The 23,631-nt window shown below is 45.3% G+C and overlaps 3 protein-coding genes across 8 annotated transcripts in view; 1 reads left to right on the forward strand and 2 right to left on the reverse strand.

The window, feature by feature from the left end:
• Nucleotides 1–259: 259 nt before the first annotated feature.
• On the reverse strand, nt 260–4,238 carry LOC139414476 (inosine-uridine preferring nucleoside hydrolase). 2 transcript variants are annotated; one of them, XM_071162418.1, is made up of 6 exons: nt 3,787–4,238; nt 2,690–2,896; nt 2,361–2,543; nt 1,964–2,075; nt 1,658–1,794; nt 260–1,291 (listed from the first exon to the last, which is right to left on the reverse strand). In XM_071162418.1, the coding sequence occupies exons 2-6, from the start codon at nt 2,870–2,872 to the stop codon at nt 926–928; spliced, it is 981 nt and encodes a 326-aa protein (XP_071018519.1). In that variant the 5' UTR covers nt 2,873–2,896; nt 3,787–4,238; the 3' UTR covers nt 260–925. The 2 variants fall into 2 exon arrangements, with proteins under 2 accessions (XP_071018519.1, XP_071018527.1); XM_071162426.1 differs by lacking the exon at nt 3,787–4,238 and having other exon boundaries at nt 2,690–2,993.
• A 43-nt stretch (nt 4,239–4,281) lies between these two features.
• The window catches only part of LOC139414729 (NME/NM23 family member 7), a 123,499-nt gene continuing 104,149 nt past the window's right edge, over nt 4,282–23,631 (forward strand). Inside the window, exon 1 of one of the 5 annotated variants that reach the window (XM_071162629.1) lies at nt 4,282–4,766. Coding sequence is in view for 1 of the 5 variants with exons in the window: in XM_071162436.1 (XP_071018537.1) it covers nt 17,026–17,028 (3 nt within the window). In the remaining 4 variants the exon portion in view is untranslated. Of the gene's footprint in view, nt 4,767–16,769; nt 17,039–17,809; nt 17,846–23,631 lie in introns of those variants that run through there. The other 4 variants (XM_071162547.1, XM_071162461.1, XM_071162436.1 and 1 more) reach the window with 4 other exon arrangements.
• On the reverse strand, nt 8,467–16,770 carry LOC139415046 (homocysteine S-methyltransferase). The gene is made up of 8 exons (XM_071162846.1): nt 16,483–16,770; nt 15,200–15,267; nt 14,949–15,121; nt 13,869–13,972; nt 12,746–12,907; nt 11,919–12,124; nt 11,509–11,588; nt 8,467–10,467 (listed from the first exon to the last, which is right to left on the reverse strand). The coding sequence occupies exons 1-8, from the start codon at nt 16,588–16,590 to the stop codon at nt 10,361–10,363; spliced, it is 1,008 nt and encodes a 335-aa protein (XP_071018947.1). The 5' UTR covers nt 16,591–16,770; the 3' UTR covers nt 8,467–10,360.

Here is a 23,631-nt window from a genome sequence, read left to right on the forward strand (position 1 = left end):
TTATCTATTTCCCCAGAGTCAGATGAATTTGTGGATACCATTTGTCTGCATGCAGTTTGAAGGAAGTTTCCTGCTAACAGATGTCAGACTTCCAGTCGTTGCGCTAACGCTAGTTCTCATTGGCTCACGAAACTTCCTATAACATCCTTCATAAAGAGACGTAAAAACTATATCCATGAGTTCATCTGGAAGTCGGGGCCTGAAGTGTCCCTTTAAGGGTTAATACTGTCACCAAATTGAAATAAAAGGCAGACTGAACTCATTAAAATGCATTTTATTTGATTAAACGGTACAAATCAGATGTGAAAATAAGGCCCTGAGTGTTTGGTGTGTTGTCTGGGTTAGTTAATGTCTTATACCTGTATGTGTAAGTCTCTCTCAGACTCTGGGCCAGTCCACCCGAGGCTGTGAGAAGATACTTACAGACAAGATGGCCCAACACAAACTTTGGCTGTGGGATTGCCGTCTTATCGTCTGTGAAACATGTTATCTGATTAACATTTTTTCTTCACACTGTCAAACAACTCCTGCATAGATTGGTACACAGAAACTGTCAAAAAAAGTGGAGCAAATTGGCCGGTGGGTGGCGCTGTTATGCGCAGTCTCACTTAAACCCTCATATCCGCCATCCCATTTGACCTAGAGAATCTCAATTGCATCCTCTCCTTCTCAAAACCCATTGAAGAATGGGACGATAATTAACTCAGGAACCGCACCTGCTTTCAATATACTTTGTATCCCTCATTCATGCTTCCATTATTTTTGGCAGATAGATAAAAAAAGCAAGCACTAACTGATCTAGTCTCCTTTCTGTCATCCTGTGAACCCCGTTCATTGCTACTTGCAGCTATATCTCCACCTTTTGTCATCACCCAGCAGGTGATCTACAACGCATGGCCGACATCAGGTTGGTCTGTCTCGTAGCCTACTTCCTACAGGGTTGTTTAAGGGAAGCCATGAGTAACTGCCTGAACTTGGTCAGATCACAGGTCTTCATGACAGAAACACGGTGGCTTTTGTTCAGTTTGTTCCTCTGATCCAGAACCATCATCCCTCTGCATAGCTCCCCCTGTAGTTCCACCCTGACGGCACACTCTATACTCTCTGTCACCACAGAGCTGTCTATACACGCTGCCACTGCATAGGCATCATAGGAGACAAAGCCAGGCCCGAAGTACACATCCCTCTTACTCAGCATGGCCTCCTTGGAATAACCCCAACACTTGGACGTGATCATCTTCATGAAGCGACCAGCAGGCGTGTCCTCATTAATCAGTTTTTCAAAGAATTCCTGGTCAATGAAAACACAGTTAAACACAAGACAAATCAAACTTAAAAAGGGGTTCATTTGAGTATTTATTTAAGTCCTGTTGAGGTCGGCAGACTTTAGTTAAGTAGTGTTCATGGAAAGGGAGCATTCCTTAGCAACTAGGAAGTGCAAGCCGTGAGTAATCAATGAAATACAAAACTATTTTATTAATATTGATTGTGTTCCCGTAATAAAAATCAGGTAAATCGTACATTAGGTGGGGTTATGAGTGTACAGAGAACTGTTGAAGTCAAGTAAATGCTATTCTGAACGGTTATTAGTAATAATTTTGTGTCCTATATAGATAAAGTAATAAGAGCCACCTGAAAGTTGACCCTAACTCCTTACCCATTCCAGTTTATTCCTACAGCAATACTCCCATGATGCTATGCGTGTAGGACAGAGGTACTCCTCCAGGACAATGAAGGCAGATTCAGGATCCATCACAAAGTTAAACTCTCCACATAAAGATACATTCCCTTTACCTGGAAGGAGAAATACTGGTCAAAATAGGTGGAGTCCCAAATGGCACTGGATTCCCCTACAGAGTGCACATGGGCCCTGTTAGAAAGCAGTGCATTATGTAGAGAATAAGGTGTCATTTGGGATGCAGTTGGAAACAACCTTATTGTCTATGATTGATTGTAACGTTACCCTCCATGTTGCCTCCCATAATGACGAGCTCCTTCAGGTTCTGTTGGAAAGAAGGGTCCAGTCTGATGGCTAGAGCCAGGTTGGTGAGCGGCCCAAGAGCCACCAAGGACACCTGTCAAGGGACGAGGAACAAGACTTGGCGGTGTGCAATGGTCACATTCCACGTATTATTATCACTTAGTGACAAACTATCATCAATCATCCACTGTCTCCCAACGGACTGAAGATGGGGAGCTTACAGTACCTGTTTAGGGGGTTGTCAGATGGGGTGGGAAGCCTACAGTACCTGTTTAGGGGGTTGTCAGATGGGAAGCCTACAATACCTGTTTAGGGGGTTGTCAAATGGGGAGCCTACAGTACCTGTTTAGGGGGTTGTTAGATGGGGAGCCTACAGTACCTGTTTAGGGTTGGCAGCTACCAGTCTGATCATGGCATTAACAGCATGCTCTCTCTGGAGCTTCTCCTTCCACTGTGGGTCTCTGTCCTCCAGCACATCTCCCAGCCCGTCAGTCCCAAAGTGGTCGCTGAAAGCCTTGGTGGCCCCCACCAGGGGACCAGCAGCACCCTGGAACACTGGAATCTATGAGAAACATACAGCCATGTGTTATGACCTTCCCAGATAACCAGGTGTGGTATGAACGAATGCCACACGTGTGACGTTGTATCCTCCTCAAGAAAATACAGACGGGGGCAGGGGGGGGAAGCCTCTCTGAGCTGGGTTCCTACCTGTGTGCGTTCACAGACAGACAGCACCAGCAGCACATTCTGACAGACGTTGTCCACATCAGTATTTCCGAAGCAGCATGTTATCCCCAGGATCTGCAGGCTTGGAGCGGCCGCGGCCATCATTATCGCCTGGGCGTCATCTATACCTGCATCTGTGTCGATTATTACCAGCTTTTGGGCCATGGTGGCAGTGGAAAAGCAGATCAGCTGCGCAGGGGGAACATTTGTTTAAAATACAATTAAAAAGCCTCGTCTTTGGAGTTTAAATTATATTTAGGGAGAACAGGAAGAGTATTGTAGATGTATTATCAAGTTATCAATGTCACATATAGAACATTAATATACCACACCATGTGTTTCCCTGGACGTGTGTACCATGTGTTTCCCTGGACGTGTGAACCATGTGTTTCCCTGGACGTGTGAACCATTACACCATGTGTATCCCTGTAACGCCCAGGAAGCTCGGACTCCGTTCGATAGCTCTGCAAGCGTTATAATGTAAAAATGTATTTGTTATTCACAAACACAAAAATCTGGAGTTTCGCTGAACTACTATCTTCATTTACTCCCGTTACTTCCAGAAAAAAAGCCTATTCGTCACCTCTAATTTACCACTGATTACTGACACGCACAGGTCGGAGGTCAATACATTGGAAGTGCAAAAAAGGCTTGTAAATGTTTTTGGAAGTACATAACGAGAGTAAATTAAGACAGTTGTTCGGCGAAACTCCATATTTGGTGAATAAGTAAAGTATTTTGACACTATAACGCGTGCAGCGCGGTCTAATCGGAGCTTCTTGGGCATTATGCCGTGTTCAAAATAACTGAACTCTGAAACCACTTGAGTACTTCAAGAAAACTGGAAACTGTAAAAAAAAGCATAATGAAAAACCATCATAACAATCGGGCTCCGCGGACTTGGAAAATCGTTTTGAACGGGCATCCAACTCGGGTGTTTGTCTAGAGCACCATTAGAAAGAAGACCAGTCATATTGATCGTTGACATCTTCAACGCACAGATACTGGGGCAGTATATCCCATAAATACGACTAAAGAAACTTAATTAGAATTACTGTCATTCAAATACCAAGACTTACCAATATTTTAAACGACCACTGCTTCGTGTTGTGCAGATCAGACTTTAGTGGAATAACAACTGCTTCCTCCTAACTGTTTGTATGTACACATGTGCCGCCTTTTCTGATTTACAACCAGGTAGCAAGTCAGAAAATGACTACGTTTCTTAATTCAGACTAGCACCTGAACGCGGCAGTAGAAAACATACGACGTCCTGCATGTGAGTGTTTTTTATTAATACGTGCGACAATTTACCCAGAAGAAAAAAAGCAAAATACATGTAGAAGTCAAGAAGCAATGCCTTTATGTTGAGTAAAGTTACGCGTTCAAAACAACAGGGAATTCGGAAATCTCCTATTTATGTATCGTTAACCTAGGACGCAACCCGGATATAGACTGTCCGTTAATCGACGTATGCGAATGGCTAATCACGTATGCGACGTAATCGACGTATGCGAATGGCTAATCACGTATGCGAATGGCTAATCACGTATGCGACGTAGTCGACGTATGCGAATGGCTGTAATTGTACAAAGTTATTGAAACAGAAATATGCTTTTCGTCTTGAAGCTGCAATATGTTACTTTTTGAGTGACCCGACCAAATCAACGAAATGTGAGTTAAAGAGTAGATCTGTCATTCTCATTGAAAGCAAGTCTAAAGTAGCGATAGATGCACAGGACATCAAAACAGAATCATATCTGAAACAAGACAGGTGTTGGCAACTCTTAATGATCGGCGATGAAAAGCCAACTGACATTTACTCCTGAGGTGCTGACCTGTTCACTGGACGTGCTACCTGTCTCAGACCTGCTGGAACCAACCATCGCAGAAATATTGCACAGGTAAAGTATTGGAGTATCAAGTCAAGCATTTCATTAACTGCAAAACCACTCATGTCATCTACAGATTGAAATGTCCACAGTGCAAGGTGTTCTACACTGGACGGACAAAGAGACGCCTTCAAGACCGCTTAGTGGAACACAAGTACGCCATACGGGTAGGTAATGAAGACTACCCCATGGCAAGGCACTACAAGTCCTTACCCCATGGCAAGGCACTACAAGTCCTTACCCCATGGCAAGACACTACGAGTCCTTACCCCATGGCAAGGCACTACAAGTCCTTACCCCATGGCAAGGCACTACAAGTCCTTACCCCATGGCAAGGCACTACAAGTCCCTACACCATGGCAAGGCACTACAAGTCCCTACCTCATGGCAAGGCACTACAAGTCCTTACCTCATGGCAAGGCACTACAAGTCCTTACACCATGGCAAGGCACTACAAGTCCTTACCCCATGGCAAGGCACTACAAGTCCTTACCCCATGGCAAGGCACTACAAGTCCTTACCCCATGGCAAGGCACTACAAGTCCTTACCCCATGGCAAGGCACTACAAGTCCTTACCCCATGGCAAGGCACTACAAGTCCTTACCTCATTAGTCCTCATGGCAAGGCACTACAAGTCCTTACACCATGGCAAGGCACTACAAGTCCTTACCCCATGGCAAGGCACTACAAGTCCTTACCTCATGGCAAGGCACTACAAGTCCTTACCCCATGGCAAGGCACTACAAGTCCTTACCCCATGGCAAGGCACTACAAGTCCTTACCCCATGGCAAGGCACTACAAGTCCTTACCCCATGGCAAGGCACTACAAGTCCTTACCCCATGGCAAGGCACTACAAGTCCTTACCTCATGGCAAGGCACTACAAGTCCTTACCCCATGGCAAGGCACTACAAGTCCTTACCTCATGGCAACCCTGCCTCCCTACAAGTTACGGGTATTGATCATATTCCGGCTTCTATTAGAAAAGAGGACCGTCTTAAACAGTCAAACCAGGCCACTAATAACCCTGGTTTAAATAATTGGGGCGGCAGGTAGCGTGGTGGTTAGAGCGTTAGGCCAGTAACCGAAAGGTTGCTAGATCGAATCCCCGAGCTGACAAGGTACAAATCTGCCGTTCTGCCCCTGAACAAGGCAGTTAACCCACTGTTCCTAGGCCGTCATTGTAAATAAGAATTTGTTCTTAACTGGTTTGCCTGGTTAAATAAAATAAATCAAGATTTTAATTTCTCTCCTTTCCTGTAGGGTTGTGAGAGGTCCCTTTGCTGTCATCTAGTGGATATTTGCGCTCAGCTAAGTTTAGACTGCTGTCCTTGTTTGCTGTGTTCTAGTGGATATTTGCCCTCAGCTAAGTTTAGACTGTTGTTCATGTTTTGCTGTGTTCTAGTGGATATTTGCCCTCAGCTAAGTTTAGACTGTTGTCCTTGTTTGCTGTGTTCTAGTGGATATTTGCCCTCAGCTAAGTTTAGACTGCTGTCCTTGTTTGCTGTGTTCTAGTGGATATTTGCCCTCAGCTAAGTTTAGACTGTCAAATCAAATCAAATCAAATTTTATTTGTCACATACACATGGTTAGCAGATGTTAATGCGAGTGTAGCGAAATGCTTGTGCTTCTAGTTCCGACAATGCAGTAATAACAAGTAATCTAACTAACAATTCCAAAACTACTGTCTTGTACACAGTGTAAGGGGATAAAGAATATGTACATAAGGATATATGAATGAGTGATGGTACAGAGCAGCATAGGCAAGATACAGTAGATGGTATCGGGTACAGTATGTACAAATGAGATGAGTATGTAAACAAAGTGGCATAGTATAGTATAAAGTGGCTAGTGATACATGTATTACATAAGGATACCGTCGATGATATAGAGTACAGTATATACGTATGCATATGAGATGAATAATGTAGGGTAAGTAACATTTATATAAGGTAGCATTGTTTAAAGTGGCTAGTGATATATTTACATCATTTCCCATCAATTCCCATTATTAAAGTGGCTGGAGTTGAGTCAGTGTCAGTGTGTTGGCAGCAGCCACTCAGTGTTAGTGGTGGCTGTTTAACAGTCTGATGGCCTTGAGATAGAAGCTGTTTTTCAGTCTCTCGGTCCCAGCTTTGATGCACCTGTACTGACCTCGCCTTCTGGATGATAGCGGGGTGAACAGGCAGTGGCTCGGGTGGTTGATGTCCTTGATGATCTTTATGGCCTTCCTGTGACATCGGGTGGTGTAGGTGTCCTGGAGGGCAGGTAGTTTGCCCCCGGTGATGCGTTGTGCAGACCTCACTACCCTCTGGAGAGCCTTACGGTTGAGGGCGGTGCAGTTTCCATACCAGGCGGTGATACAGCCCGCCAGGATGCTCTCGATTGTGCATCTGTAGAAGTTTGTGAGTGCTTTTGGTGACAAGCCGAATTTCTTCAGCCTCCTGAGGTTGAAGAGGCGCTGCTGCGCCTTCTTCACGATGCTGTCTGTGTGAGTGGACCAATTCAGTTTGTCTGTGATGTGTATGCCGAGGAACTTAAAACTTGCTACCCTCTCCACTACTGTTCCATCGATGTGGATAGGGGGGTGTTCCCTCTGCTGTTTCCTGAAGTCCACAATCATCTCCTTAGTTTTGTTGACGTTGAGTGTGAGGTTGTTTTCCTGACACCACACTCCGAGGGCCCTCACCTCCTCCCTGTAGGCCGTCTCATCGTTGTTGGTAATCAAGCCTACCACTGTTGTGTCGTCCGCAAACTTGATGATTGAGTTGGAGGCGTGCGTGGCCACGCAGTCGTGGGTGAACAGGGAGTACAGGAGAGGGCTCAGAACGCAACCTTGTGGGGCCCCAGTGTTGAGGATCAGCGGGGAGGAGATGTTGTTGCCTACCCTCACCACCTGGGGGCGGCCCGTCAGGAAGTCCAGTACCCAGTTGCACAGGGCGGGGTCGAGACCCAGGGTCTCGAGCTTGATGACGAGCTTGGAGGGTACTATGGTGTTGAATGCCGAGCTGTAGTCGATAAACAGCATTCTCACATAGGTATTCCTCTTGTCCAGATGGGTTAGGGCAGTGTGCAGTGTGGTTGAGATTGCATCGTCTGTGGACCTATTTGGGCGGTAAGCAAATTGGAGTGGGTCTAGGGTGTCAGGTAGGGTGGAGGTGATATGGTCCTTGACTAGTCTCTCAAAGCACTTCATGATGACGGATGTGAGTGCTACGGGGCGGTAGTCATTTAGCTCAGTTACCTTAGCTTTCTTGGGAACAGGAACAATTGTCCTTGTTTGCTGTGTTCTAGTGGATATTTGCCCTCAGCTAAGTTTAGACTGTTGTCCTTGTTTGCTGTGTTCTAGTGGATATTTGCCCTCAGCTAAGTTTAGACTGCTGTCCTTGTTTGCTGTGTTCTAGTGGATATTTGCCCTCAGCTAAGTTTAGACTGTTGTCCTTGTTTGCTGTGTTCTAGTGGATATTTGCCCTCAGCTAAGTTTAGACTGCTGTCCTTGTTTGCTGTGTACTATGGAATTAGATGTCTCTCCTAGTCTTAGCACTTTGCCCAGTCATATTCAAGGTTAGAACTACCTTTCTAGGCATTCTGATGCTTCTAGCCTTGATGGTTTTTTTCCATAACATATCTACAGTATTTCACTTTAATGTGTATCGTATTGCTTACTAGGTGTGTCCAATCAATTTTGTAACCACTGCCACTTCTAATTAGGGCTGATTGGAAAAAGCTGTTCAAAAGAGGACATGTATTATCAAATCTTTGTACTCCCTGATAAAGGCCACGCAGCCAAAACGCATCAGAGGTTGTAAACTTTGTTTCCATTGAACATGCCAAACAAATAATACTACATATGTATAATTGGCCAATTTTTTTATTATTATTTATGAACGGTCCAAAAAGCACTTTTTATGAGGTTTTAAAATTAACAAAATGTCAGATTTTCCAAATCTCACCCTTGGGACCTGACTGAGACCATTTCCCATATGAAAATCGACAGTTGCCTCTCGCCCCCCTATGGGATTTCCGGTTTCTTACACTTGGCATTTGTAATGTTCCCGGTTGCAATATGGTTTTGATGAACTGCCATCCATTTGAGTGGTGATTGTGTACATGGTTCGCCCAATGCCAATAAGTTGCCATTCATTTTTGCCCATTTCATGGGCGTCTTCCATTACATAAGTATTCACACCCCAAAGTCAATACTTTGTAGAAGCACCTTCGGCAGCGATTACAGCTGTGAGTCTTTCTGGGTGAGTCTAAGAGTTTTACACACATGGATTGTGCAACATTTGCCCATTATTCTTTAAAAAAATCTTTAAGCTCTGTCGAATTGTTTGTTGATCATTGCTCGACAACCATTTTGAGGTGTTGCCTTAGATTTTCAAGTAGATTTAAGTCAAAACTGTAACTCGGCCACTCAGGAACATTCACTGTCTTGTTGGTAAGCAACTCCAGTGTAGGTTTGACCTTGTGTTTTAGGTTATTGTCCTGTTGAAAGGTGAATTAATCTCCTAGTGTCTGGTGGAAAGCAGACTGAACAAGGTTTTCCTCTAGGATTTTGCCTGAGCTTAGCTCCATTCTGTTTATTTTTATCCTGAAAAACTCCCAGCATACCCATAACATGATGCAACCACCGCTATGCTTGAAAATATGGAGAGTGGTACTCAGTGATGTGTTGTATTCAGGACAAAAAGTGAATTGCTTTGCAACAATCTTTGCAGTATTACTTACGTGCCTTATTGCAAACAGGATGCATGTTTTGGAATATTTGTATTCTGTTTAGGCTTCCTTCTTTTCACTCTGTCAATTAGGTTAGTATTGTGGAGTAACTACAATGTTGTTGATCCATCCTCTGTTTCTCCTATCACAGCCATTCAACTCTAACTGTTTTAAAGTCAAAATTGGTTTCATGGTGAAATCCCTGAGCAGTTTCCTTCTCCAGCAACAGGAGTTAGGAAGGACACCTGTGTCTTTGTAGTGACTGGGTGTATTGATACACCATCCAAAGTGTAATTAATAACTTCACCATACTCAAAGGGATATTCAATGTCTGCTTGTTTTTTTACCCATCTACCAATAGGTGCCCTTCTTTGTGAGGCCTTGGAAAACCTCATTGGTCTTTATGGTTGAATCACTGCTCGACTCAGGGACCTTACAGATAATTGTATGTGTGCGGTAGAGAGGAGGTAGTTAATCAAAATCATGATAAACACCATTATTGAACACAAAGTGAGTCCATGCAACTTATTATGCTACTCGTTAAGCACATTGTTACTACTCAACAGACTTAGGCTTGACATAACAAAAGGGGTTGAATACTTATTGACTCAAGACATTTCAGCTTATAAAAAATTAAAAGTTTTTAAACATGTGAAAATACACAATTCCACTTTGATATTATGTGTAAGACAGTAACAAAGAATGACAATACCATCTTATTTTAAATTCAGGTGGTAACACAACAAAATGTGGAAAAAGTCAAATTATTATTATTTAAAAAAAATCAATTTTAGAATAAAGCTGTAATGCTAACAAACCGTTGAGGGATGTAAATACTATCCAAATGCTCTTTATATAACATATGTTGGTAGTATGAGGGTTAATAAATCATTTATATAAACTCATGTCAAAAGTATCATTTTAAAATAGTTATTAATTGCATAATCTGACTGTGGGATTACATAGTGTAGCAGTAATAAGAGCTCATCCCCTGTCCCCGCTGTGAAGCATCAGACCCAGACATGTCTCCATGTATCTGTCTTAAGGTCGTCCCTGTCCCTGCTGTGAAGCATCAGACCCAGACATGTCTCCATGTATCTGTCTTCGTAGCTCCGCTATGTGAGCAGGACTGATGCGGCAGCACCCTCCTGTTGGAAGACACGACATCCTAGTTCAGGGATGGGCTACTTTGATTGGGGTCGGGGTTCACAAAATATCTGAACTCATCAGTGGCTCGCGGGTCTGTGTACCCACATCCATATCCACACATGCAGTCAGAGCCGGCCCTAGCCTTTTGGGGGCCCTAAGCAGTCAGAGCCGGCCCTAGCCTTTTGGGGTCCCTATCCATACCCACACATGCAGTCAGATCCGGCCCTAGCCTTTTGGGGGCCCTAAGCAGTCAGAGCCGGCCTTAGCCTTTTGGGGGCCCTAAGCAGGCAGAGCCGACCCTAGCCTTTTGGGGGCCCTCTCTATACCCACACATATGCAGTCAGAGCCGGCCCTAGCCTTTTGGGGGCCCTAAGCAGTCAGAGCCGGCCCTAGCCTTTTGGGGGCCCTAAGCAGTCAGAGCCGGCCCTAGCCTTTTGGGGGCCCTATCTATACCCACACATATGCAGGCAGATCCGGCCCTAGCCTTTTGCGGGCCCTAAGCAGTCAGAGCCGGCCTTAGCCTTTTGGGGGCCCTAAGCAGTCAGAGCCGGCCTTAGCCTTTTGGGGGCCCTAAGCAGGCAGAGCCGACCCTAGCCTTTTGGGGGCCCTCTCTATACCCACACATATGCAGTCAGAGCCGGCCCTAGCCTTTTGGGGGCCCTAAGCAGTCAGAGCCGGCCCTAGCCTTTTGGGGGCCCTAAGCAGTCAGAGCCGGCCCTAGCCTTTTGGGGGCCCTATCTATACCCACACATATGCAGGCAGATCCGGCCCTAGCCTTTTGCGGGCCCTAAGTGAAATGATGTTGCCATGGGCTAATTGAGTACCTGTCAGTGACTGACATAACAGAAACACTGTTGATGCACAACAACATTTTGAAATTGCATCTTGTGTATTCTACTATTCTACCTAGCAACAGTAAATTGAATCCCCAAGAGTTCCTAAAAAACATTGATCTGTAAATTGATTCGTGGGCCTACAAAAAGGGGTTTTTCCATCCCTGTACTAATACAAAGACAACATTAGTTCAGCCGTTGTCTTACCTATAAGTGCACACCCTTGTTTCATCCACTCCAGACTCAATTCAGCTATTGAAGATATTCTGTTCTCTGGTTTTCTCCACCTTTTAAATGATACAAAAAAGGTTCAAAATCAATACAAGAGATTCACTCAATATTCCCTTGAAACAATCGAGGAATCATCATGGAACTGTAGACTGAAGTGAAAAGTTAATATAGTCTAGATTTCTTATACTACAGCAGTGTGTAGCCAAATGATACGGTGTGTTTAGTACTCCTACCTGGATGTGTCAGGTCACAGACCTGTGTAAAGCCAAGGTCTTCGTCCCAAACGGCACCCTAATCCCTATTTAGTGCACTACTTTTGGACCAGAGACCTATGGAATAGGGTTCCATTTTGGGATTACAGTCAAGGTGAATTTAGTTTCACTCACCCAGTGTGTGTATCCCACTCCTCTCCACTGTTGGGGTAAACCACCCAGCCGAGGCCTGGTCTCCTCTGTGTCCTGGCTGAGTCTAGGAGGGGCTTGACCAGGGCTGGAGGACAGCAATTCACCCCTACAGCCACCAGCTGACTAGACCTACTGGCCAGCTGGACCGCCTCAGAGAAACGACTGCTGTCAGATATACACTGGCCATCCTGAGGAGAATAGAAGATATCACTGTATTCTTACATCCCATATTTACAGCAACAAAACACTCAAACTGGACAGTTTTATCTCCATCTCTTCATTCAAAGACTCAATCACGGACACTCTTATTGACAGTTGTGGCTGATTTGTGTGATGTGTTGTTGTCTCTACCTTCTTGACCTTTGTGTTGTTGCCTGTGCCCAATAATGTTTGTACCCTGTTGTGTTGCTACCATGTGTTGCTACCATGCTGTGTTGTCGACTTGCTATGTTGTCATCTTAGGTCTCTCTTTATGTAGTGTTGTCTGTCTTGTCGTGATGTGTGTTTTGTCCTATATTTATATTTTATTTATTAAATCCCAGCCCCCGTCCCCACAAGGCCTCTTGGTAGGCTATCATTATAAATGAGCAGTTGTTCTTAACTGACTTGCCTAGTTAAATAAAGGTTAACTAACTAATGAGAATCGATGTGTCTTTCCTAGATCCCTTGCATCCTCCTTGCCTATTTCTCAGAATGCTTTGATAAAGAATGTTTAAGGGTAGGAACTTTTAGGAGACGAGGAGAGAGGACGGCGAGGAATCAAGGAAAGACAAATTGAGAAAGAGTCTTAATTACATAGCGAGAATTACCTTACAGGAGAAGGCCAACCATGCTTTAGAATCTGGAAACTCTCTGAGCAGCTCCACCAGAGCTTCTGCCTCCTTCATGCTTGGGATGGTTTCCATGGCAATGAGATCGGCCCCTGCTGTAACTAGACAGTGGACCTGGGGGCGGTGCCAGGCTTTCAGTTCCTGGAGACACAGAGAGAGAGACATTTAAAAAACATATGGGCACAATCAGAATGTGGACAACATCAGGACAAAGGACGCATGTTAGCAGTAGGTATAAACGAGGCTAGAGACTGAGTGCAGACAGACCATAGGAACACTAGTCTATTATACTGATCAAAAATATAAACGCAACATGGAACAATTTCACTGAGTTACAGTTCATATAATGAAATCAGTCAATTGAAATGCATTAATTGAGCCCTAATCTGTGGATTTCACATGACTGGGGCGCAGCCATGGGTGGGGAGCCAGGCCCAGCCAATTAGAATTTGTCTTTCGCCACAAAAGGGCTTTATCACAGACATAAATACTCGTCAATTTCATCAGCTGTCCAGGTGGCTGGTCTTAGATGATGCCACAGGGGAAGAACCCGGTTGTGGAGGTCCTGGGCTGGCGTGGTTACACGTGGTCTGCAGTTGTGAGGCCGGTTGGATGTACTGCCGAATTCTCTAAAATGACGTTGGAGGCGGCTTATGGTAGAGAAATTAACATTCAATTATCTGGCAACAGCTCTGGTGGACATTCCTGCATTCAGCATGCCAATTGCAGGCTCTGTCAAAATCGAGGCATCTGTGGCACTGTGTTGTGTGACAAAACTGCACATTTAAGAGTGGCCTTTTATTGTACCCAGCACAAGGTGCACCTGTGTAATGATCATGCTGTTTGATCAGCTTCTTGATATTCCACACCTGTCAGGTGGATGGATTATCAAAGGAGAAATGCTCACTAACAGGGATGTAAACACATTTTTTCACAACATTTTTGAGAAATAAGAATTTTGTGCATATGGAACATTTCTGGGATCTTTTTATTTGAGCTCATGAAACCAACACTTTACATGTTGTGTTTTATATTTTAGTTCAGTATAGATAATGATAGGTCAACCCCAATGTGAGTTCTTTCTTGGCATTGCATGCCTTACCTCAACACTCATCTCCGCAGCGTAAGCGCCAGTGTACTCCGAGCCGTTGTGCAAAAAGGCCCCGTAAGGTCCAACAGAGCCTGCCACCAGAGGCACCCTGCGATCTGAGAAAATAGAAAGATACCATGTAATGTACATTAACAACTCTGATCGTAGAAATAAGAGCTTCAGAGACATCGGGATCATGTCCAAATTACAGGATCTCTGAGTGCCTGGCTGAGCTGGTAGGTCCTGAGCAGCTTCGCCAATGTTTGCAATGATGATGAAAAAATAACATCCAATCGCTAATTAATAATAATAATAATAATTGTTCGGATTTCTATAGCGCTTTCCTAGGGGAAAACGTACCTCATCCACCTTCAATGTTTACGGAGGCCTGGAATGCAATAGTTTTGTGTACAACATGAAGTTTGTAATTCGACTGAGTGTCTGTGTCTTGCTTGCGTTCCACCTCTGGGCAGCCAAATGTTTTTAGGAAGCCAAGCATGCATTCGGACCGGTGAAACGAGTCTGCCGGTGGGCGAGTTTGTTTTGCGTCACCTGATGCCATAGTTATGCCATATATGCTGATATTGTGGCGAAAGTAAATGGCTGCATGTAACTCAGCAGCTAAGAAAAACATGAAATCGCTAGACTGCCTGTTTGTATCATGCTTATGTTTGCAATACTTACAAAGTTTGTACGAACATTTCGATAATGTATTTTGTGTAAAAACATTTAAATTTAGCTGAATGAAGCTTACTCCTCTCCTGAAAAAAATAACATGAATTTGAGCTTAATGAGGCATGGAATGCAATAGTTAGAACAGTTTTGTACAACATTTAAGTTTGTAGGCTACACCAGTGACCAGACAATGTGTAGAATTGCAGGAAATGAACTCAAATGGTTATAAAAAAATAAAAAAAACTCTTCTGTCAGGGGGGGCGCTAAAATGTGTGTGTGGGGGGCAACAACATGAGCCACTGCCCCCCCCCCATGATGAGTTCAGATGTTTTGTTGCCCCCCCACCCATCAAAGTTTCCCATCCCTGGCCTGGTATGTTGTCAGGAACTCCACCTGTAACTTACAGTGCCTGCTCACCTGATGGAGGCTGGTCAGCCATAAAGTGTTTGACAGTCTCTCTGGCCAGAGTCACTCCTGACATGATGAGTTGGTTGGCCTGTTCAGGGGTGACGTCCAGGTGCCTGATGAAGCCCTCAACACTAGCCTGGTACGTGGCTGTGGTTATCACATCAGCACCAGCACACAGAAACCTAGGGAGAGACAACATCTGTAATGCTTTGCAACAGTAAAGGCAGAACTACAACAATAGTCTATGTTAAACAACTCACCTGTAATGAGCATCTTTAATAGCCTGTGGGTTAGTATGTAGCAGCCTTGCACTCCACAAAGGATCTCCCTGTATCCACGCAAAACATTCTAGTCAAATATACAGGATGTGAAGTACAGGAGAATATTCATTACGCGGATTATGTTGCAAACCTGCATTTGTCCAACACAATATATATATATATTTTTAATTTTACCTTTATTTAACTAGGCAAGTCAGTTAAGAACACATTCTTATTTTCAATGACGGCCTAGGAACAGTGGGTTAACTGCCTGTTCAGGGGCAAAACGACAGATTTGTACCTTGTCAGCTCGGGGGTTTGAACTTGCAACCTTCCGGTTACTAGTCCAACGCTCTAACCACTAGGCTACCCTGCCGCCTCCACACTCTAACCACTAGGCTACCCTGCCGCCTCCACACTCTAACCACTAGGCTACCCTGCCACCTCCACACTCTAACCACTAGGCTACCCTGCCGCCTCTACACTCTAACCACTAGGCTACCCTGCCGCCTCTACACTCTAACCACTAGGCTACCCTGCCGCCTCTACACTCTAACCACTAGGCTACCCTGCCGCCTCTACACTCTAACCACTAGGCTACCCTGCCGCCTCCACACTCTAACCACTAGGCTACCCTGCCGCCTCTACACTCTAACCACTAGATACCCTGCCGCCTCCACACTCTAACCACTAGATACCCTGCCGCCTCTACACTCTAACCACTAGGCTACCCTGCCGCCTCCACACTCTAACCACTAGGCTACCCTGCTGCCTCTACACTCTAACCACTAGGCTACCCTGCCGCCTCTACACTCTAACCACTAGGCTACCCTGCCGCCTCTACACTCTAACCACTAGGCTACCCTGCCGCCTCTACACTCTAACCACTAGGCTACCCTGCCGCCTCTACACTCTAACCACTAGATACCCTGCCGCCTATACACTCTAACCACTAGATACCCTGCCGCCTCTACACTCTAACCACTAGGCTACCCTGCCGCCTCTACACTCTAACCACTAGGCTACCCTGCCTCCTCTACACTCTAACCACTAGGCTACCCTGCCGCCTCTACACTCTAACCACTAGATACCCTGCCGCCTCTACACTCTAACCACTAGATACCCTGCCGCCTCTACACTCTAACCACTAGGCTACCCTGCCGCCTCTACACTCTAACCACTAGGCTACCCTGCCGCCCCAAGTTGCTGTTTGGAATAATGTAATGATTACAACCCAGCTCTCTTTGGAATTACTTATAAAAATGCAATTTGTTGTATTTCACCTGTAATTTACAACCTGTTGATTCCAGCTCTGTTGCTAGTCCACCATCTACAATAAGTGGACCCCGACCAACATCCATTAAAGTTGTTAGAATATCCGTTTTGTCCATGGTCACTTACTGGTAGTCTATCTCACTCGGCCATTTATCTTTGACTAAATTCAAGTAACGTTACTAAGCCGGTGCTGCACCTTGTCCTATTCGGGTAAAAGCAAGATTGGTTATTTATTAAACATATTTAACTACCCCCATCAATGACAAAAGCAAAACAGAAGTCAACCCACGTGTCGCAAGGGGTCATAGTTGTACTTCCGGAAACAACATTATTATTGTTTTGCATTCGTTGCTAATTCTGTGCAAATTTGCGTCCTATATTTATGTAAAAGCCTCCAAGTTATTTATTTGTTGTTATAAAAATCATTTTTTTACCCGTGTTAAACATTTCTGCGCATGTTGCTATGGTGATATGTTGTACAACGAAGCTAACTAGCTAACTGCTACAATAGCCACACGAACTGTCGTCATCGGGGATCTCTATCTAAAATAATGGTAAGATAAAGCATCGCTAGCTACCCTTCGTGGTTTCATAAATGTAGATGCCAACAAAGCATTAAAAGACATACTCTATACATGTTTTGAAATGCTGTACGATTTAGGTAGAAGTTAACCGTCGTTTGCGAACTTTGGCTAGCATAGCTAGCGCAATGACTGTATATGAATACGTTAGCTAGCCAACCAAACAAAGTAACATTAGACTAATTTTTAAAATGTAACCTTTATTTAACTAGGCAAGTCTGTTAGGAAAAAACCTTATTTACAATGACGGCCTAGGAGCAGTGGGTTAACTGCCTTGTTCAGGGGCAGAAAGACAGATGTGTATCGTGTCAGGGATTTGATCCAGCAACCTTTCAGTTACCGGTCCAACGCCCCAATGCAGGCAGAAACAAGATATGTTTGTACTTTTAACATCATACAACCAAGCGATGTTACTTGGTCAGTTGAAATACTTTACGCAAATAATACAATTTTTGCTTGCTAACGTTAGGCTCCCCAGGTCATTGTGGTAAATTAGTTACCGTATTATCTACCGGCAGATGGCGTAATTTCACGCACAATGAGCTGTGCAGGTTGTGTTGTCGACAGAAAGTCTGTCAGTAGTCTTGTCATGTTTGTTCTACTGTTTGGCCTCTATCTCTAACGTCCCACAGTGTTATTCATAATTTATAGCTGCTACGAAGCCGTTTGTGGGGAGAGGATAGTGACATCATTTTCTCCAACACTTACATGTATATTGTTTTGTCTTTCATATCATTGGCCATGGCTGGTCTCATCTGTCCATGACATGTCCAACTAGGAGACCAGTACAGTAAGTATGACAGTTAAGTAGACTGAATTTGGCTTACCTGCCAAGCAATCAGTTGACCAACTGCTGTGATAATGCACTGACTGGATGAATGTGATGTGCATTGTAGACTAGCTTAGAGGTACATTGGCAGATTCTGCATAATAAATATGCTCACAAGGCCTGTATTCACAAAGCGTCTTATAGTAGTAGTGCTTATCTAGGATCAGTTTTGCCTTTTGGATCATAATGATCATAAGACAGTGGGACTAGATAATTAGAGCAGCCCTCTGAGAAGCTTTGTGAATACGGACTAGTACCATTTTCTAAGCATTTTGTATTACTGTATAACAATCTCTTACCTAGTCTATCGCTCGCTGTACGTGATTCATTTTGTGGGGAATATTGATCTGCCTTAGTGCAGGCAGCAGCAGGAGATGTTTCCATTGATAGCACTGTGGGACAGCAGGTGTCTGAGAAAGAATGGTCCTTCTCTTCCCAGAGCTGGCTGAAATGAAGGCCCTGCTCTGCGTGGCTGGAGACCACATGGATCTAGTTATCACAACTTGGCCTGGCTAGCACAGATGTTAGTTTAGGCTGGGTGTACACTGCACGACTTTCAAAATACTAACATCGCTGAGCCTCTCACATGAAACTTTCCTGTAGTTTTTTTTGTCTTGCCAACGTAGTGGTGCGTATACTAAATGATGTAGCAGAGACTGAGGGTCACACACTACAAGATTCTTCACTTTGGTCGGGAGGATTCTCCATGTTAACCTTAACCCTCCTGACCATCCACACACCTCCTAACCCTCCTGACCAACCAGACACCTCCTAACCCTCCTGACCATCCAGACACCTCCTAACCAACCAGACACCTCCTAACCCTCACACACTACAAGATTCTTCACTTTGGTCGGGAGAATTCTCCATGTTAACCTTAACCCTCCTGACCATCCACACACCTCCTAACCCTCCTGACCATCCTGACACCTCCTGACCATCCAGACACCTCCTGACCAACCAGACACCTCCTGACCAACCAGACACCTCCTGACCATCCAGACACCTCCTAACCCTCCTGACCAACCAGACACCTCCTAACCCTCACACACTACAAGATTCAACACTTTGGTCGGGAGAATTCTCCATGCCACCATTCTCCAAGTTAACCTTAACCCTCCTGACCATCCAGACACCTTCTAACCCTCCTGACCAACCAGACACCTCCTAACCTCTCACTTCAGTGGTGAACTTCAGTGGTGAACCTATAGGCCTTCAGTGGTGAACCTATAGGCCTTCAGTGGTGAACCTATAGGCCTTCAGTGGTGAACCTATAGACCTTCAGTGGTGAACCTATAGACCCTTCAGTGGTGAACCTATAGGCCTTCAGTGGTGAACTTCAGTGGTGAACCTATAGACCTTCAGTGGTGAACCTATAGACCTTCAGTGGTGAACCTATAGACCTTCAGTGTTGAACCTATAGGCCTTCAGTGGTGAACCTATAGACCTTCAGTGTTGAACCTATAGGCCTTCAGTGGTGAACCTATAGACCTTCAGTGGTGAACCTATAGGCCTTCAGTGGTGAACTTCAGTGGTGAACCTATAGGCCTTCAGTGGTGAACTGCGGACTACCCCTCATCACTGTCAAACGCTCCGTAAAACACTTTAGTGAGCAGACCTTTCTAGGTCTTCAGTGGTGAACCTATAGGTCTTCAGTGTGTGACAGGTTTGTGTTTTATTTTAATAAAACACATATTTTCGATCTTGTCTCATCGCTGCAACTCCCCAACAGGCTCGGGAGAGGCGAAGGTCGAGCCATGTGTCCCCCGAAACATGACCCGCCAAACCGCGCTTCTTAACACTCGGCCGCTTAACCCGGGAGCCAGCTGCACCAATGTGTTGGAGGAAACATCATTCAACTGACAACCGAAGTCAGCCTGCAGGCGCCCGGGCCGCCACAAGGAGTCGCTAGAGCTTGATGAGCCAAGAAAACCCCCCCCCCCCCGGCCAAACCCTCCCCTAACCCGGACCACACTGGGCCAATTGTGCGCCACTCTGTGCGACTCCCGGTCAAAGCTGGCTGTGACACAGCCTGAAATCAAACCCGGGTCTGTAGTGACGCCTCAAGCACTGCGATGCAGTGTGTTAGACTGCTGCGCCACTCGGGAGGCCCGGGTTCATGATTCTGAAAGGACAGCAACCGTAATGACCAACCTGCCCTCTAAATACACCTCTGCTGTCTTCAACCAGGATCTCAGCGATCACTTTCTCATTGCCTGCGTCCATAATGGGTCTGCGGACCACCCCTCATCACTGTCAAACGCTCCCTAAAACACTTCAGCGAGCAGGCCTTTCTAATCAACCTGACCCGGGTATCCTGGAAGGATATTGACCTCATTCTGTCAGTAGAGGATGCCTGGTTATTCTTTAAAAGAGCTTTCCTCGCCATCTTAAATAAGCAGGCTCCATTTAAAAAATGTAGAACCAGGAACAGATATAGCCCTTAGTTCTCTCCAGACCTGACTGCCCTTAACCAGCACAAAAACATCCTGTGGCGTACCGTTTTAGCATCAAATACCCCCCGCGATATGCAACTTTGCAGGGAAGTTAGGAACCAATATACACAGGCAGTTAGGAAAGCTAAGGCTAGCTTTTTCAAAACAGAAATGTGCATCCTGTAGCACAAACTCCAAAATGTTTTGGGACACTGTAAAGTCCATGGAGAATAAGAGCACCTCCTCCCAGCTGCCCACTGCACTGAGGCTAGGAAATGATAATTGAGAATTTCAATAAGCATTTTTCTACGGCTGGCCATGCTTTCCACCTGGCTACCCCTATCTCGGTCAACAGCCCTGCACCCCCCACAGCAACTCGCCCAAGCCTTCCCCATTTCTCCTTCTCCCAAATCCAGTCAGCTGATGTTCTGAAAGAGCTACAAAGTCTGGACCCCTAAAAATTAGCAGGGCTAGACAATCTGGACCCTCTCTTTCTAAAATTATCCGCCGCAATTGTTGCAACCCCTATTACTAGCCTGTTCAACCTCTCTTTCGTCTGAGATCCCCAAAGATTGGAAAGCTGCCGCAGTCATCCCCCTCTTCAAAGGGGGAGACACTCTAGACCCAAACTGTTACAGACCTATATCTATCCAACCCTGCCTTTCTAAGGTCTTTAAAAGCCAAGTTAACAAACAGATCACCGACCATTTCGAATCCCACCGTACCTTCACCACTATGCAATCTGGTTTCCGAGCTGGTCATTGGTGCACCTCAGCCACGCTCAAGGTCCTAAACGACATCATAACCGCCATCGATAAGAGACAATACTGTGCAGCCGTATTCATCGACCTGGCCAAGGCTTTCGACTCTGTCAATCACCACATTCTTATCGGCAGACTCAACAGCCTTGGTTTCTCAAATGACTGCCTCGCCTGGTTCACCAACTACTTCTCAGACAGAGTTCAGTGTGTCAAATCGGAGGGCCTGTTTTCCGGACATCTGGCAGTCTCTATGGGGGTGCCACAGGGTTCAATTGGATTGGATGCAGCAAATTGGATGCAGTCTATCACAGTGCCATCCGTTTTGTTACTAAAGCTCCTTATACCACCCGCCACTATGACCTGTATGCTCTCGTCGGCTGGTCCTCGCTACATATTCGCCACCAAACCCACTGGCTCCAGATCATCTATAAGTCTTTGCTAGGTAAAGCCCTGCCTTATCTCAGCTCACTGGTCACCATAGCAGCACCCACCCTTAGCACGCGCTCCAGCAGATATATATTCACTGGTCATCCCCAAAGCCAATTCCTCCTTTGGCCGCCTTTCCTTCCAGTTCTCTGCTGCCAATGACTGGAACGAATTGCAACAATAAGTTGGAGACATATCTTCCTCACTAACTTGAAGCCTTGGCTGTCAGAGCAGCTTACCGATCACTGCAGCTGTACACTGCCCATCTGTAAATAGCCCATCCAACCAACTACCTACCTCATCCCCATATTTGTTTTTCTGCTCTGTTGCACACCAGTATTTCTACTGCACATCATCATCTGCACATAAATCACTCCAGTGTTAATTGCTATATTGTAATTACTTCACTATTATGGCCTATTTATTGCCTTACCTCCTCACTTCATTTGCACACACTGTATACAGATTTTCTATTGTGTTATTGACTGTACGTTTGTTTATTCCATGTGTAACTCTGTGTTGTTGTTTGTGTCGAACTGCTTTGCTTTATCTTGGCCAGGTCACAGTTGTAAATGAGAACTTGTTCTCAACTAGCCTACCAGGTTAAATAAAGGTGTTCTCAACTAGCCTACCAGGTTAAATAAAGGTGTTCTCAACTGGCCTACCAGGTTAAATAAAGGTGTTCTCAACTGGCCTACCAGGTTAAATAAAGGTGTTCTCAACTGGCCTACCAGGTTAACTAAAGGTGTTCTCAACTAGCCTACCAGGTTAAATAAAGGTGTTCTCAACTGGCCTACCAGGTTAAATAAAGGTGTTCTCAACTAGCCTACCAGGTTAAATAAAGGTGTTCTCAACTAGCCTACCAGGTTAAATAAAGGTGTTCTCAACTAGCCTACCTGGTTAAATAAAGGTGTTCTCAACTGGCCTACCTGGTTAAATAAAGGTGTTCTCAACTGGCCTACCTGGTTAAATAAAGGTGTTCTCAACTGGCCTACCTGGTTAAATAAAGGTGTTCTCAACTGGCCTACCTGGTTAAATAAAGGTGTTCTCAACTAGCCTACCTGGTTAAATAAAGGTGTTCTCAACTAGCCTACCTGGTTAATTAAAGGTGTTCTCAACTGGCCTACCTGGTTAAATAAAGGTGTTCTCAACTGGCCTACCTGGTTAAATAAAGGTATTCTCAACTGGCCTATCAGGTTAAATAAAGGTGTTCTCAACTGGCCTACCAGGTTAAATAAAGGGGAAATAAAATAATGTACTAATAATCCAGATTGCCGGTTGTGCGCACTCCACCTCTCCTATTATCTACTCTTCTTTCTTCTCCATCTGTTCCTCTCCTCTCTCCTTCCTCTGTTCCTCTCCTCTCTCCTTCCTCTGTTCCTCTCCTCTCTCCTTTCCTCTGTTCCACTCCTCTCCTTTTATCTACTCCTCTTTCTTCTCCTTCATCTCCCTTCCTCGCTCTCTCCTTCCTCTGTTCCTCTCCTCTCTCCTTCCTCTCCTCTCTCCTTCCTCTGTTCCTCTCCTCTCTCCTTTCCTCTGTTCCACTCCTCCTCTCCTTTCCTCTGTTCCACTCCTCTCTCCTTCCTCTGTTCCACTCCTCTCTCCTTCCTCTGTTCCACTCCTCTCTCCTTTCCTCTGTTCCTCTCCTCTCTCCTTTCCTCTGTTCCTCTCCTCTCTCCTTTCCTCTGTTCCACTCCTCTCTCCTTTCCTCTGTTCCACTCCTCTCTCCTTCCTCTGTTCCACTCCTCTCTCCTTCCTCTGTTCCACTCCTCTCTCCTTTCCTCTGTTCCTCTCCTCTCTCCTTTCCTCTGTTCCTCTCCTCTCTCCTTTCCTCTCTTCCACTCCTCTCATTTCCTCTGTTCCACTCCTCCTCTCCTTTCCTCTGTTCCACTCCTCTCATTTCCTCAGTTCCTCTCCTCTCTCATTTCCTCTGTTCCTCTCCTCTCTCCTTTCATCTGTTCCTCTCCTCTTTCCTTTCCTCTGTTCCTTTCCTCTCTCCTTCCTCTGTTCCTCTCCTCTCTCCTTTCCTCTCTTCCACTCCTCTCTCCTTCCTCTGTTCCTCTCCTCTCTCCTTTCCTCTGTTCCTCTCCTCTCTCCTTTCCTCTGCTCCTCTCCTCTCTCCTTT

The sequence above is a fragment of the Oncorhynchus clarkii genome, chromosome 1 (assembly GCF_045791955.1).
Source record: "Oncorhynchus clarkii lewisi isolate Uvic-CL-2024 chromosome 1, UVic_Ocla_1.0, whole genome shotgun sequence".
Taxonomy (NCBI): Eukaryota; Metazoa; Chordata; class Actinopteri; order Salmoniformes; family Salmonidae; genus Oncorhynchus; species Oncorhynchus clarkii.